We start from the raw sequence: 15,959 nt of genomic DNA on the forward strand, positions 1-15,959 counted from the left end.
GTTAGGTATGGGGGTCTGAGGGGTTAGGAGTAGGACTCAGGACTCAGGAGAGGTTAGGGTTAGGTATGGGGGTCTGAGGGGTTAGGACTCAGGAGAGGTTAGGGTTAGGTATGGGGGTCTGAGGGGTTAGGACTCAGGAGAGGTTAGGGTTAGGTATGGGGGTCTGAGGGGTTAGGGTTAGGTCTCAGGAGAGGTTAGGGTTAGGTATGGGGGTCTGAGGGGTTAGGAGTAGGACTCAGGTCTCAGGAGTGGTTAGGGTTAGGTATGGGGGTCTGAGGGGTTAGGACTCGGGTCTCAGGGGTGGTTAGGGTTAGGTATGGGGGTCTGAGGGGTTAGGATTAGGACTCAGGAGAGGTTAGGGTTAGGTATGGGGTCTGAGGGGTTAGGACTCAGGTCTCAGGAGAGGTTAGGGTTAGGGTTAGGTATGGGGGTCTGAGGGGTTAGGAGTAGGACTCAGGAGAGGTTAGGGTTAGGTATGGGGGTCTGAGGGGTTAGGAGTAGGACTCGGGTCTCAGGAGAGGTTAGGGTTAGGTATGGGGGTCTGAGGGGTTAGGGTTAGGTATGGGGGTCTGAGGGGTTAGGACTCAGGAGTGGTTAGGGTTAGGTATGGGGGTCTGAGGGGTTAGGTCTCAGGAGTGGTTAGGGTTAGGTATGGGGGTCTGAGGGGTTAGGACTCAGGTCTCAGGAGAGGTTAGGGTTAGGTATGGGGGTCTGAGGGGTTAGGTCTCAGGAATGGTTAGGGTCAGGTATGGGGGTCTGAGGGGTTAGGATTAGGACTCGGGTCTCAGGAGTGGTTAGGGTTAGGTATGGGGGTCTGAGGGGTTAGGTCTCAGGAGTGGTTAGGGTTAGGTATGGGGGTCTGAGGGGTTAGGAGTAGGACTCAGGAGTGGTTAGGGTTAGGTATGGGAGTCTGAGGGGTTAGGAGTAGGACTCCGGAGTGGGTTAGGGTTAATAGTCAGGGTTAATGTTAAGGTCAGGGTTGTATCTCACCGTGACAGGGTCCTGGTTTGCAGGGTCTGTGGGCCTCAGGTCTCTCTCCATTACACTGATCTCCAATACGACACGTCACTAAGCGCCTCTCCACCCCCTCACCACATGTCACTGAGCACTGAAACACAACACACATATACAGTGGGGCAAAAAAGGATTTAGTCAGCCACCAATTGTGCAAGTTCTCCCACTTAAAAAGATGAGGCCTGTAATTTTCATCATAGGTACACTTCAAAAGCATTCCAGGTGAAGCTGGTTGAGAGAATGCCAAGAGTGTGCAAAGCTGACATGAAGAATCTCAAATATAAAAAATATTTTGATTTGTTTAACACTTCTTTGGTTACTACATGATTCCATATGTGTTATTTCATAGTTTTGACCAGGTATAACTATAACTCATTACCTCTGACCAGGTATAACTATAACTCATTACCTCTGACCAGGTATAACTATAACTCATTACCTCTGACCAGGTATAACTCATTACCTCTGACCAGGTATAACTCATTACCTCTGACCAGGTATAACTCATTACCTCTGACCAGGTATAACTCATTACCTCTGACCAGGTATAACTCATTACCTCTGACCAGGTATAACTCATTACCTCTGACCAGGTATAACTCATTACCTCTGACCAGGTATAACTCATTACCTCTGACCAGGTATAACTCATTACCTCTGACCAGGTATAACTCATTACCTCTGACCAGGTATAACTCATTACCTCTGACCAGGTATAACTCATTACCTCTGACCAGGTATAACTCATTACCTCTGACCAGGTATAACTCATTACCTCTGACCAGGTATAACTATAACTCATTACCTCTGACCAGGTATAACTATAACTCATTACCTCTGACCAGGTATAACTATAACTCATTACCTCTGACCAGGTATAACTATAACTCATTACCTCTGACCAGGTATAACTATAACTCATTACCTCTGACCAGGTATAACTATAACTCATTACCTCTGACCAGGTATAACTATAACTCATTACCTCTGACCAGGTATAACTATAACTCATTACCTCTGACCAGGTATAACTATAACTCATTACCTCTGACCAGGTATAACTATAACTCATTACCTCTGACCAGGCCCCAGGCCTCCAGTGTGCAGGGCAGGGCAGTCTGTTACAGGGCCGTCTGCTCTCTGGTTTCTCCCCACTGCAGTACTTGCTGTGGACTGAGCGGTTGGTCCCCTCATTGAGGAACTGGACACAGCGAACCGTCCGGATATGGAAACCCAAACTGCCACAAGTCTTAGTGCAGTGCTCCCAGTCCTCTGAGATCCATCTGGAGAGATGATAACAACCATAATTAGAACAGGATAGAAGCAAGAGAGGAACCATACAGTTACAACCATAGAGGAACCAAAGAGTGACACGCATAGTGTATCACCTATATAGTTACAATAGGAGAGGAACCATAGAGGTTCACCTATAGAGTTACAATAGGAGAGGAACCATAGAGGTACACCTATATAGTTACAATAGGAGAGGAACCATAGAGGTACACCTATATAGTTACAATAGGAGAGGAACCATAGAGGTTCAACCATAGAGTGACACTAGGAGAGGAACCATAGAGTGACACTAGGAGAGGAACCATAGAGTGACACTAGGAGAGAACCCATAGAGTGACACTAGGAGAGGACCCATAGAGTGACACTAGGAGAGGACCCATAGAGTGACACTAGGAGAGGAACCATAGAGTGACACTAGGAGAGGAACCATAGAGTGACACTAGGAGAGGAACCATAGAGTGACACTAGGAGAGGAACCATAGAGTGACACTAGGAGAGGAACCATAGAGTGACACTAGGAGAGGACCCATAGAGTGACACTAGGAGAGGAACCATAGAGTGACACTAGGAGAGGAACCATAGAGTGACACTAGGAGAGGAACCATAGAGTGACACTAGGAGAGGAACCATAGAGTTACACTAGGAGAGGAACCATAGTGTTACACTAGGAGAGGAACCATAGAGTGACACTAGGAGAGGAACCATAGAGTGACACTAGGAGAGGAACCATAGAGTGACACTAGGAGAGGAACCATAGAGTTACACTAGGAGAGGAACCATAGAGTGACACTAGGAGAGGAACCATAGAGTTACACTAGGAGAGGAACCATAGAGTGACACTAGGAGAGGAACCATAGAGTGACACTAGGAGAGGAACCATAGAGTGACACTAGGAGAGGAACCATAGAGTGACACTAGGAGAGGAACCATAGTGACACTAGGAGAGGAACCATAGAGTGACACTAGGAGAGGAACCATAGAGTGACACTAGGAGAGGAACCATAGAGTGACACTAGGAGAGGAACCATAGAGTGACACTAGGAGAGGTACCATAGAGTGACACTAGGAGAGGAACCATAGAGTGACACTAGGAGAGGAACCATAGAGTGACACTAGGAGAGGAACCATAGAGTTACACTAGGAGAGGAACCATAGAGTGACACTAGGAGAGGAACCATAGAGTGACACTAGGAGAGGAACCATAGAGTGACACTAGGAGAGGAACCATAGAGTTACACTAGGAGAGGACCATAGGGTTACACTAGGAGAGGAACCATAGAGTCGGCCAAGGTTCTTTTACTGAACCCCACTCTGCTGCCTGGAGGTGTGTTGGGTCATTGTCCTTTTGAAAAACAAATGATAGTCCCACTAAGCCCAAACTAGATGGGATGGCGTATCGCTGCAGAATGCTGTGGTAGCCATGCTGGTTAAGTTTGCCTTGAATTCTAAATAAATCACAGACAGTGTCACCAGCAAAGCATCCCCACACCATCATACCTCCTCCTCCATGCTTCACAGTGGGAACCACACATGCGGAGATCATCCATTCACCTACTCTGCATCTCACAAAGACACGGCAGTTGGAACCAAAGATCTCAAATATGGACTCATCAGACCAAAGGACAGATTTCCACCGGTCTAATGTTCATTGCTCGTGTTGCTTGGCCCAAGCAAGTCTCTTCTAATTGGTGTCCTTTGGTAACGGTTTCTTTGCAGCAATTCGACCATGAAGGCCTGATTCACACAGTCTCCTCTGAACAGTTGATGTTGAGATATGTCTGTTACTTGAACTCTTTGAGGTGTAATCTAAGGTGCAGTTAATTGCCAACTTGAACTAATGAACTCATCCTCTGTAGAAGAGTAGGTGTGTCCTGTCAGGCGGTGGGTGTAGCTGGTGCATGAAGTCAGGTACAGGAGAGCAGACATGAGTGAACAACGCACTTTACTTAAGAAAATAGCACACAGTAAACATACCAATGTGCGAACAATAACGGTTGCCACAAAACACGGGTGAAAACAGCACCCGGAAAAAAACAGCCGGAAACGTACTGCCCTGACCAATAAACAATCACACACAAAGACATGGGGAAAACAGACGGTTAAAATACATGGCCAGTAATTGGCAAATGAAAACCAGGTGTGTGGGAAACAAAGACAAAACCAATGGAAAATGAAAAGTGGATCGTTGATGACTAGAAGACAGGTGATGTTGAACGCCAAGCGCCGCCCGAACAAGGAGAGGAACCGACTTTGGCGGAAGTCATGACATGTCCAAACTTTTGACTGGTATATACACTGCTCAAAAAAAATAAAGGGAACACTTAAACAACACAATGTAACTCCAAGTCAATCCCACTTCTGTGAAATCAAACTGTCCACTTAGGAAGCAACACTGATTGACAATAAATTTCACATGCTGTTGTGCAAATGGAATAGACAAAAGGTGGAAATTATAGGCAATTAGCAAAACACCTCCCCAATAAAGGAGTGATTCTGCAGGTGGTGACCACAGACCACTTCTCAGTTCCTATGCTTCCTGGCTGATGTTTTGGTCACTTTTGAATGCTGGCGGTGCTCTCACTCTAGTGGTAGCATGAGACGGAGTCTACAACCCACACAAGTGGCTCAGGTAGTGCAGCTCATCCAGGATGGCACATCAATGCGAGCTGTGGCAAGAAGGTTTGCTGTGTCTGTCAGCGTAGTGTCCAGAGCATGCAGGCGCTACCAGGAGACAGGCCAGTACATCAGGAGACGTGGAGGAGGCCGTAGGAGGGCAACAACCCAGCAGCAGGACCGCTACCTCCGCCTTTGTGCAAGGAGGTGCACTGCCAGAGCCCTGCAAAATGACCTCCAGCAAGCCACAAATGTGCATGTGTCTGCTCAAACGGTCAGAAACAGACTCCATGAGGGTGGTATGAGGGCCCGACGTCCACAGGTGGGGGTTGTGCTTACAGCCCAACACCGTGCAGGACGTTTGGCATTTGCCAGAGAACACCAAGATTGGCAAATTCGCCACTGGCGCCCTGTGCTCTTCACAGATGAAAGCAGGTTCACACAGAGCACATGAGAAAATGTGACAAACGTGATAGTGTCTGGAGACGCCGTGGAGAACGTTTTGCTAGCTGTCTGAATCGCCGTGTCTCCAGCCAGCCCAACCACTCACTGGACCCTTATGATCACCCAGCTAAACACGCCTCTCCCTAATATCAATATGCCTTGTCTATTACTGTCCTGGTTAGTGATTGTCTTATTTCACTGTAGAGCCTCTAGCCCTGCTCAATATACCTTGTCCATTACTGTCCTGGTTAGTGATTATTGTCTTATTTCACTGTAGAGCACTCTAGCCCTGCTCAATCTGCCTTAACAAACCCTTTAGTTCCACCTCCCACACATGTGGTGACGTCAGCTGGTTTAAATGATTCTCAAGACAATATCTCTCTCATCATCACTCAATGCCTAGGTTTACCTCCAATATACTCACATCCTACCATACTCTTGTCTGTACATTATGCCTTGAATCTATTCTATCGCGCACAGAAACCTGCTCCTTTTAATCTCTGTTCTGAACGTACTAGACGACCAGTTCTTATAGCCTTTAGCCGTACCCTCATCCTACTCCTCCTCTGTTCCTCTGGTGATGTAGAGGTTAATCCAGGCCCTGCAGTGCCTAGCTCCACTCCCACTCCCCAGGTGCTCTCATTTGTTGACTTCTGTAACCGTAAAAGCCTTGGTTTCATGCATGTTAACATTAGAAGCCTCCTCCCTAAGTTTGTTGTATTCACTGCTTTAGCACACTCTGCCAACCCGGATGTCCTAGCCGTATCTGAATGCTGGTTTAGGAAGGCCACCAAATACGCTGAAATTTCCATCCCTAACTATAACATTTTCCGAAAAGATAGAACTGCCAAAGGGGGTGGTGATGCAATCTACTGCAGAGATTGCCTGCAGAGTTCTGTCATACTATCCAGGTCTGTACCCAAACAATTCGAGCTTCTACTTTTAAAAATCCACCTTTCCAGAAACAAGTCTCTCACCGTTGCCGCTTGCTATAGACCCCCCTCTGCCCCCAGCTGTGCCCTGGACACCATATGTGAATTGATTGCCCACCATCTATCTTCAGAGCTCGTGCTGCTAGGTGACCTAAACTGGGACATGCTTAACACCCCGGCTATTCTACAATCTAAGATTGATGCCCTCAATCTCACACAAATTATCAATGAACCTACCAGGTACCACCCAAATTCCGTAAACACGGGTACCCTCATAGATATCATCCTGACCTACATGCCCTCGAAATACACCTCCACTGTTTTCAACCAAGATCTCAGCGATCACTGCCTCATTGCCTGCATCCGTAATGGGTCTGCGGTCAAACGACCACCCCTCATCACTGTCAAATGCTCCCTAAAACACTTCAGTGAGCAGGCCTTTCTAATCAACCTGGCACGGGTATCCTGGAAGGATATTGACAACATTCCGTCAGTAGAAGATGAACTTTTCAGGGAAGTTAGTAACCAATATACACAGGCAGTTAGGAAAGCAAAGGCTAGCTTTTTCAAGCAGAAATTTGCATCCTGTAGCTCAAACTCAAAAAAGTTTTGGGACACTGTAAAGTCCATGGAGAATAAGAGCGCCTCCTCTTAGCTGCCCACTGTACTGAGGCTAGGAAGCACTGTCACCACCGATAAATCCATGATAATTAAGAATTACAATAAGCATTTTTCCTATGGCTGGCCTTGCTTTCCACCTGGCTACCCCTACCCCAGTCAAAAGCACTGCACCCCCCACAGCAACTTGCCCAAGCCTCCCCCATTTCTCCTTCACCCAAATCCAGATAGCTGATGTTCTGAAAGAGCTGCAAAATCTGAACCCCTACAAATCAGTCGGGCTGGACAATCTGGACCCTCTCTTCCTCAAATTAGCTGCCGAAATTGTTGCAACCCCTATCACTAGCCTGTTCAACCTCTCTTTCGTATCGTCTGAAATTCCCAAAGATTGGAAAGCTGCCGCGGTCATCCCCCTCTTCAAAGGGGGAGACACTCTAGACCCAAACTACTACAGACCTATATCTATCCTACCCTGCCTTTCTAAGGTCTTCGAAAGCCAAGTTAACAAACAGATTACCGACCATTTCGAATCCCACCATACCTTCTCCGCTATGCAATCTGGTTTCAGAGCTGGTCATGGGTGCACCTCAGCCACGCTCAAGGTCCTAAACGATACCATAACCTCCATCGATAAGAGACATTACTGTGCAGCCGTATTCATCGACCTGGACAAGGTTTTACCACATTCTTATCGGCAGACTCAACAGCCTTGGTTTCTCAAATGGCTGCCTCGCGTGGTTCACCAACTACTTCTCTGATAGAGTTCGGTGTGTCAAATTGGAGGGCCTGTTGTCCGGACCTCTGGCAGTCAGTATGGGGGTGCCACAGGGTTCAATTCTCGGGCTGACTCTCGTCTTTGTATACATCAATGATGTCGCTCTTGCTGCTGGTGATTCTCTGATCCACCTCTACGCAGACGACACCATTCTGTTTACCTCTAGCCCTTCTTTGGACACTGTGTTAACTAACCTCCAGACGAGCTTCAATGCCATACAACTCTCCTTCCGTGGCCTCCAAATGCAAGTAAAACTAAATGCATGCTCTTCAACCGATCGCTGCCCACACCTGCCCGCCCATCCAGCATCACTACTCTGGACGATTCTGACTTAGAATATGTGGACAACTACAAATACCTAGGTGTCTGGTTAGACTGTAAACTCTCCTTCCAGACTCACATTAAAATTAAGCACATTAATCTGCTTTATAATGGATGTACAGCCTAATTGGCATACATATGCAGCGCGTGAATTCCATGAAAAAAATGCACCTTTATAACAAAAGCATTACATGCATAATCTACAAAGTCGTGTGTAAAACCTGAAGGTGTTTTCATCTACTAAGTCTGAAACCTGAAGGTGTTTTCATCTACTAAGTCTGAAACCTGAAGGTGTTTTCATCTACTAAGTCTGAAACCTGAAGGTGTTTTCATCTACTAAGTCTGAAACCTGAAGGTGTTTTCATCTACTAAGTCTGAAACCTGAATGTGTTTTCATCTACTAAGTCTGAAACCTGAATGTGTTTTCATCTACTAAGTCTGAAACCTGAATGTGTTTTCATCTACTAAGTCTGAAACCTGAAGGTGTTCTGGTGTGCTGGTGGCTATACTCACTGTGGCTGCGTACAGTCCTGTAGGTTACACATTCTCCTGATGGGTTTTGGCTTCTTGCTGACATCACAGTATCCCCGGTGGACCATCTTGATGTCACCCTTTTTCCTGCAGCCATACTTAGTGTACTGGAACCCTAGGGGAGGAAATGGAGAGGAAGATGTAGGAATACCACTAAACTATTAGAACAAAATGTGCTATCTAGAAGCTAAAAGGGTTATTTTTTGTCCCCATAGGAAAACCCTTTGAAGAACGTTTTTTGGTTCCAAGTAGAACCGTTTTGGTTCCAGGTAAAAAATGTTGGGTTCATTGTAGAACCATTTCCAGAGTGTGTTCTACATTAAACACAAAAGGGCTCAACCTGGAACCAAGAAGGACAATGGGGACTGCTAAAGAACCATTTTGGAACCATTTATTACACAAGTGTACAGTAGAGTTATAAGCCTGAACTAGATCTGGCTTTTTGAGAGACCCACTCACATACAACACAGGGTCTAGTACAGTGAGACCAGCTTTAGAACCTTACCTCCAGCACAGGGGTCTAGAACACTGAGACCAGCTCTAGAACCTTACCTCCAACACAGGGGTCTAGAACACTGAGACCAGCTCTAGAACCTTACCTCCAGCACAGGGGTCTAGCACAGTGAGACCAGCTCTAGAACCTTACCTCCAGCACAGGGGTCTAGAACACTGAGACCAGCTCTAGAACCTTACCTCCAGCACAGGGGTCAAGAACACTGAGACCAGCTCTAGAACCTTACCTCCAGCACAGGGGTCTAGAACACTTAGACCAGCTCTAGAACCTTACCTCCAACACAGGGTCTAGAACACTGAGACCAGCTCTAGAACCTTACCTCCAGCACAGGGTCTAGAACACTGAGACCAGCTCTAGAACCTTACCCCCAGCACAGGGTCTAGAACACTGAGACCAGCTCTAGAACATTACCTCCAACACAGGGTCTAGAACACTGAGACCAGCTCTAGAACCTTACCTCCAAAACAGGGTCTAGAACACTGAGACCAGCTCTAGAACCTTACCTCCAGCACAGGGGTCTAGAACACTGAGACCAGCTCTAGAACCTTACCTCCAACACAGGGTCTAGAACACTGAGACCAGCTCTAGAACCTTACCTCCAAAACAGGGTCTAGAACACTGAGACCAGCTCTAGAACCTTACCTCCAGCACAGGGGTCTAGAACACTGAGACCAGCTCTAGAACCTTACCTCCAACACAGGGTCTAGAACACTGAGACCAGCTCTAGAACCTTACCTCCAGCACAGGGTCTAGAACACTGTGACCAGCTCTAGAACGTTACCCCCTGCACAGGGTCTAGAACACTGAGACCAGCTCTAGAACCTTACCTCCAACACAGGGTCTAGAACACTGAGACCAGCTCTAGAACCTTACCTCCAACACAGGGTCTAGAACACTGAGACCAGCTCTAGAACCTCACCTCCAGCACAGGGTCTAGAACACAGACCAGCTCTAGAACCTCACCTCCAGCACAGGGTCTAGAACACTGAGACCAGCTCTAGAACCTTACCTCCAACACAGGGTCTAGAACACTGAGACCAGCTCTAGAACCTTACCTCCAGCACAGGGTCTAGAACACTGTGACCAGCTCTTCAGGGCCCATTCGTAGGTGTCCTCCTGAATGACGTTGTTGTTGTTGACGGGGACAGAGTCTTCATGGATGATGTATTTATACATCAGGGTCGACCTGGTCTCGTTGTCCTGAGGGATTATCTAAATAGGAAACAGAATCAAGGAAAGGGGAGTTTGAGTTTAGGGAGAAATTACATTCAAACATTCATGAGAGTATTATTCAGATCTATGCAAATCGTATGTCTTAGAAATCAAAAGATATGGTCAGCATGATGTGAATATACTGTTGGCTATTGATGATTTAAGAAAGGTAGCAGAAAAAGCTTGTGCTCTGTTCCTTGCCTCAGGCTGCACAGCTGTTCTCTTCATCAAGTGATCATATTCTCACCCATCCAACTATTCTCTATTTCATCGTGTCTTTACTAATATGTAAAAAAATATATAAAAAAAAAATAGATATAGACAGGCCCATTCTCAAAAGAGCAGGGACACGGGCCGGGGAAAAGAGCAGGGACACGGGCCGGGGAAAAGAGCAGGGACGCGGGCCGGGGAAAAGAGCAGGGACGCGGGCCGGGGAAAAGAGGAGGGACACGGGCCGGGGAAAAGAGCAGGGACGCGGGCCGGGGAAAAGAGCAGGGACACGGGCCGGGGAAAAGAGGAGGGACACGGGCCGGGGAAAAGAGCAGGAACACGGGCCGGGGAAAAGAACAGGGCCGGGGAAAAGAGCAGGGACGCGGGCCGGGGAAAAGAGCAGGGACACGGGCCGGGGAAAAGAACAGGGACGGGGAAAAGAGCAGGGACGCGGGCCGGGGAAAAGAGCAGGGACACGGGCCGGGGAAAAGAACAGGGACGGGGAAAAGAGCAGGGACACGGGCCGGGGAAAAGAACAGGGACGCGGGCCGGGGAAAAGAGGAGGGACACGGGCCGGGGAAAAGAGCAGGGACACGGGCCGGGAAAAAGATCAGGGACACGGGCCGGGGAAAAGATCAGGGACACGGGCCGGGCCGGGGAAAAATACATATAATCCATACGCACTCGAATAGAAAATGGATTCCCCTCGCTTGCCCGCCGGTCCGTTTTTCAATGATACAGATTAGGCTACTTCGGATTTATAGCGGAGCATGTGCTTAATATGAGCAGCTGAGAAATAAATATTAAAACACTTATTTCACTCCACACATCAACCCCAATTTGAAGAGCATGCTCCCGCTTGGTGACAGGTGATATTCCGCCAAACTCTGTATGCAATGGGCTCTCCAACCCTTTTCCTGCAGCTACCCAGTGCTTCATTTGGGAAACCTAGGGAAATCTGTTAGAGGACTGAACATATTTCACTAGACTGTTGACAGCCCCTCTGCACCCTCTAGAAAGGAATAAAGGAGAGAGGAGGAGATAGAAACGCACAGTGCTGAGATATTCTGTATAGCTGAAGGTAATGTGTCACAACATAAAAAAGTCCCTATTACTTGGCTATTCAAAATCAAATTCACTCTAATTCTAGGCTAACTCTGTAAACTGTGTCTATACACACTATACGATACATTTATTAAACATTAGAATTAGTGTGAGTTTGTCACAACCCGGCTCGTGGGAAGTGACAAAGAGCTCTTATAGGACCACAAATAATAATATAATAATAATCAATAATAATAATATAATAATAAATCATTCTGCTCTTTATTTAGGCCCTTCTCATCTGTTGACTCATTCAGCTGTAACGCATATAATTCACTGGCTTGTATGCGAAGCAGTAATTATTTCAAAACATCTCCTGCCATGTCACTGATGCGTCATGAAACAATGTTGTTTGATGAAGAAATTGTCTGTATAGTTTTTTGGGCCTTTTCCCCCAGCCCTATCCGCGGCAGCAGGAAGAATTAAGTCCTCCACAATATTATTAATGGTGTCTGTTGCTTTTATACATGTCTTACTACTCGAAAGTCGTCTTTATTCTCTCAAAAAGCTCCCGTGGTTTATTTTTCAAATTGTCATGTTTCCTTTCTAAATGTCTGCGCAAGAATGAAGGTTACCCACGAGAGAGTAACGGTTAATGTGATTGGATGTTAATTATTTGTCTAGGCTAACTGTATTTGACATTGTGTTGTTATTTCACTGAACACTAGATGTTTTAATTTTATTTTTGGCAGTGAAACGAGGCTACTCAGGCGAGAAAAAAACTCACCCAAATGTATAACCCTGTTGGAAAATATAAAAGGTACTGTTTGAAAATGTGAAGATTTTTTATTTTTAATAAAATGATTATTATATATATTTTTTATGTGAATCTGATAGACTAATCACCTTTGAGTGTGGACTGTGTTATTATGCATACTGGATGGTTACCTCATGCTACACTCCACACTTTCTATCCATGAGTCTGGGGGAGACCATATAGCCCTAGGCGATGCTGTTGGGTCATTCATAGATTACTGCACCTGTACATAGCCCATCTATAATTTAGCCCAAACAACTACCTCTCCCCCTACTGTATTTATTTATTTTGCTCCTTTGCACCCCATTATTTATATCTCTACTTTGCACATTCATCTACTGCACATCTACCATTCCAGTGTTTAATTGCTATATTGTATTTACGTCGCCTCCATGGCCTATTTATTGGCTTACCTCCCTTATCTCACCTCATTTGCTCACATTGTATATAGACTTGTTTTTCTACTGTATTATTGACTGTATGTTTGTTTTACTCCATGTGTAACTCTGTGTTGTTGTATGTGTCGTACTGCTTTGCTTTATCTTGGCCAGGTTGTAGTTGTAAATGAGAACTTGTTCTCAACTTGCCTACCTGGTGAAATAAAAAAAATAAAACAATTGCGAGCCCCCCCTTTTTTCCCCCAAACATAACGATGGTCATTATGGCCAAACAGTTCTATTTTTGTTTCATCAGTGTAACAATTTTCTTCTTCTGACGACGAGGAATATGAAGGATCGGACCAAAATGCAGCGTGGTACGTGTCCATGTTAAATTTATTAAACTGAACACTGAATACAAAATAACAAAGGTGAAACAACGAAAAAACGAAACAGTCCTATCAGGTGACACGACACAAAACAACTACCCACAAACACAGGTGGGAACAGGCTACCTAAGTATGGTTCTCAATCAGAGACAACGATAGACAGCTGCCTCTGGCCTGGTAAAACATAGAACGCCCACCCCAACTCACGCCCTGAAAAACCAAAATAGAGACATAAAAAAGGAACTAAGGTCAGAACGTGACATCAGACCAGAGGACATTTCTCAAAAAAGTACGATATTTGTCCCCATGTGCAGTTGTAAACCGTAGTCTGGCTTTTTTAATGGCGGTTTTTGAGCAGTGGCTTCTTCCTTGCTGAGCGGCCTTTCAGGTTATGTCGATATAGGACTCGTTTTACTGTGGATATAGATACTTTTGTACCTGTTTCCTCCAGCATCTTCACAAGGTCCTTTGCTGTTGTTTTGGGATTGATTTGCACTTTTCGCACCAAAGTACGTTCATCTCTAGGAGACAGAACGCGTCTCCTTCCTGAGCGGTATGACGGCGGCGTGGTCCCATAGCGTTTTTACTTGCGTACTATTGTTTGTACAGATGAACGTGGTACCTTCAGGCGTTTGGAAATTGCTCCCAAGGATGAGTCAGACTTGTGGAGGTCTACAATTTTTTGTCTGATTACTTTTGTTTTTCCCATGATGTCAAGCAAAGAGGCACTGAGTTTGAAGGTAGGCCTTGAAATACATCCACAGGTACACCTCCAATTGACTCAAATTATGAAAATTTGCATCAGAAGCTTCTAAAGCCATGACATAATTTTCTGGAATTTCCCAAGCTGTTTAAAGGCACTGTCAACTTAGTGTATGTAAACTTCTGACCGACTGGAATTGTGATACAGTGAATTATAAGTGAAATAATCTGTCTATAAACAATTGTTGGAAAAATTACTTGTGTCTTGCACAAAGTAGATGTCCTAACCGACTTGCCAAAACTACAGTTTGTTAACTTCTTATGGATGATAGCGTCCCACCTGGCCAACATCCGGTGAAATTGCAGAGCGAGAAATTTAAACTACAGTATTATAAATATTTAACTTCATAAAATCACAAGTGTAATACATCAAAATACAGCTTAACTTCTTGTTAATCCAGACGCTGTGTCAGATTTCAAAAAGGCTTTACGGCGAAAGCACACCATGCAATTATCTGAGGACAGCGCCCCGTCAAACAAACACATAAAAATATACACTGCTCAAAAAAATAAAGGGAACACTTAAACAACACAATGTAACTCCAAGTCAATCACACTTCTGTGAAATCAAACTGTCCACTTAGGAAGCAACACTGATTGACAATAAATTTCACATGTTGTTGTGCAAATGGAATAGACAAAAGGTGGAAATTATAGGCCATTAGCAAGACACCCCCAATAAAGGAGTGATTCTGCAGGTGGTGACCACAGACCACTTCTCAGTTCGTATGCTTCCTGGCTGATGTTTTGGTCACTTTTGAATGCTGGCGGTGCTCTCACTCTAGTGGTAGCATGAGACGGAGTCTACAACCCACACAAGTGGCTCAGGTAGTGCAGCTCATCCAGGATGGCACATCAATGCGAACTGTGGCAAGAAGGTTTGCTGTGTCTGTCAGCGTAGTGTCCAGAGCATGGAGGCGCTACCAGGAGACAGGCCAGTACATCAGGAGACGTGGAGGAGGCCGTAGGAGGGCAACAACCCAGCAGCAGGACCGCTACCGCCGCCTTTGTGCAAGGAGTAGCACTGCCAGAGCCCTGCAAAATGACCTCCAGCAGGCCACAAATGTGCATGTGTCAGCATATGGTCTCACAAGGGCTCTGAGGATCTCATCTCGGTACCTAATGGCAGTCCGGCTACCTCTGGCGAGCACATGGAGGGCTGTGCGGCCCCACAAAGAAATGCCACCCCACACCATGACTGACCCACCGCCAAACCGGTCATGCTGGAGGATGTTGCAGGCAGCAGAACGTTCTCCACGGCGTCTCCAGACTCTGTCACGTCTGTCACATGCGCTCATGTGCTCAGTGTGAACCTGCTTTCATCTGTGAAGAGCACAGGGCGCCAGTGGCGAATTTGCCAATCTTGGTGTTCTCTGGCAAATGCCAAACGTCCTGCACGGTGCTGGGCTGTAAGCACAACCCCCACCTGTGGATGTCGGGCCCTCATACCACCCTCATGGAGTCTGTTTCTGACCGTTTGAGCAGACACATGCACATTTGTGGCCTGCTGGAGGTCCGGCAACTGAGTTAGGAAAGACGCCTGTTTCTTTGTAGTGACGGGGTGTATTGATACCATCCAAAGTGTAATTAATAACTTCCCCATGCTCAAAGGGATATTCAATGTCTGCTTTTTTTGTTTCCCCAGCTACCAATAGGAGCCTTTCTTTGCAAGGAATTGAAAAACCTTTGTAGTTGAATCTGTGTTTGAAAGTCACTGCCCGACTGAGGGACCTTACAGGTACTGTATGAAGGCGCTACGGTAACCGGCAGCAAAGTCACTGCCCGACTGAGGGACCTTACAGGTACTGTATGAAGGCGCTACGGTAACCGGCAGCAAAGTCACTGCCCGACTGAGGGACCTTACAGGTACTGTATGAAGGCGCTACGGTAACCGGCAGAAAAGTCACTGCCCGACTGAGGGACCTTACAGGTACTGTATGAAGGCGCTACGGTAACCGGCAGCAAAGTCACTGCCCGACTGAGGGACCTTACAGGTACTGTATGAAGGCGCTACGGTAACCGGCAGCAAAGTCACTGCCCGACTGAGGGACCTTACAGGTACTGTATGAAGGCGCTACGGTAACCGGCAGCAA

At 46.3% G+C, this 15,959-nt stretch overlaps 1 protein-coding gene across 1 annotated transcript in view; it reads right to left on the reverse strand.

The window, feature by feature from the left end:
- Positions 1 to 15,959, reverse strand: part of adamts3 (ADAM metallopeptidase with thrombospondin type 1 motif, 3) — a gene marked incomplete at its 5' end in the record, with an annotated part of 143,769 nt that overhangs the window by 24,235 nt on the left and 103,575 nt on the right. The window contains 4 exons of the mRNA XM_055911966.1: positions 991 to 1,108; positions 2,090 to 2,297; positions 8,524 to 8,656; positions 10,111 to 10,267. Of these exons, the coding sequence (XP_055767941.1) occupies positions 991 to 1,108; positions 2,090 to 2,297; positions 8,524 to 8,656; positions 10,111 to 10,267 (616 nt within the window). The remainder of the gene's footprint in view (positions 1 to 990; positions 1,109 to 2,089; positions 2,298 to 8,523; positions 8,657 to 10,110; positions 10,268 to 15,959) is intronic.

Source organism: Salvelinus fontinalis, unplaced genomic scaffold (assembly GCF_029448725.1).
Source record: "Salvelinus fontinalis isolate EN_2023a unplaced genomic scaffold, ASM2944872v1 scaffold_0117, whole genome shotgun sequence".
In the NCBI taxonomy this organism is placed as follows: Eukaryota; Metazoa; Chordata; class Actinopteri; order Salmoniformes; family Salmonidae; genus Salvelinus; species Salvelinus fontinalis.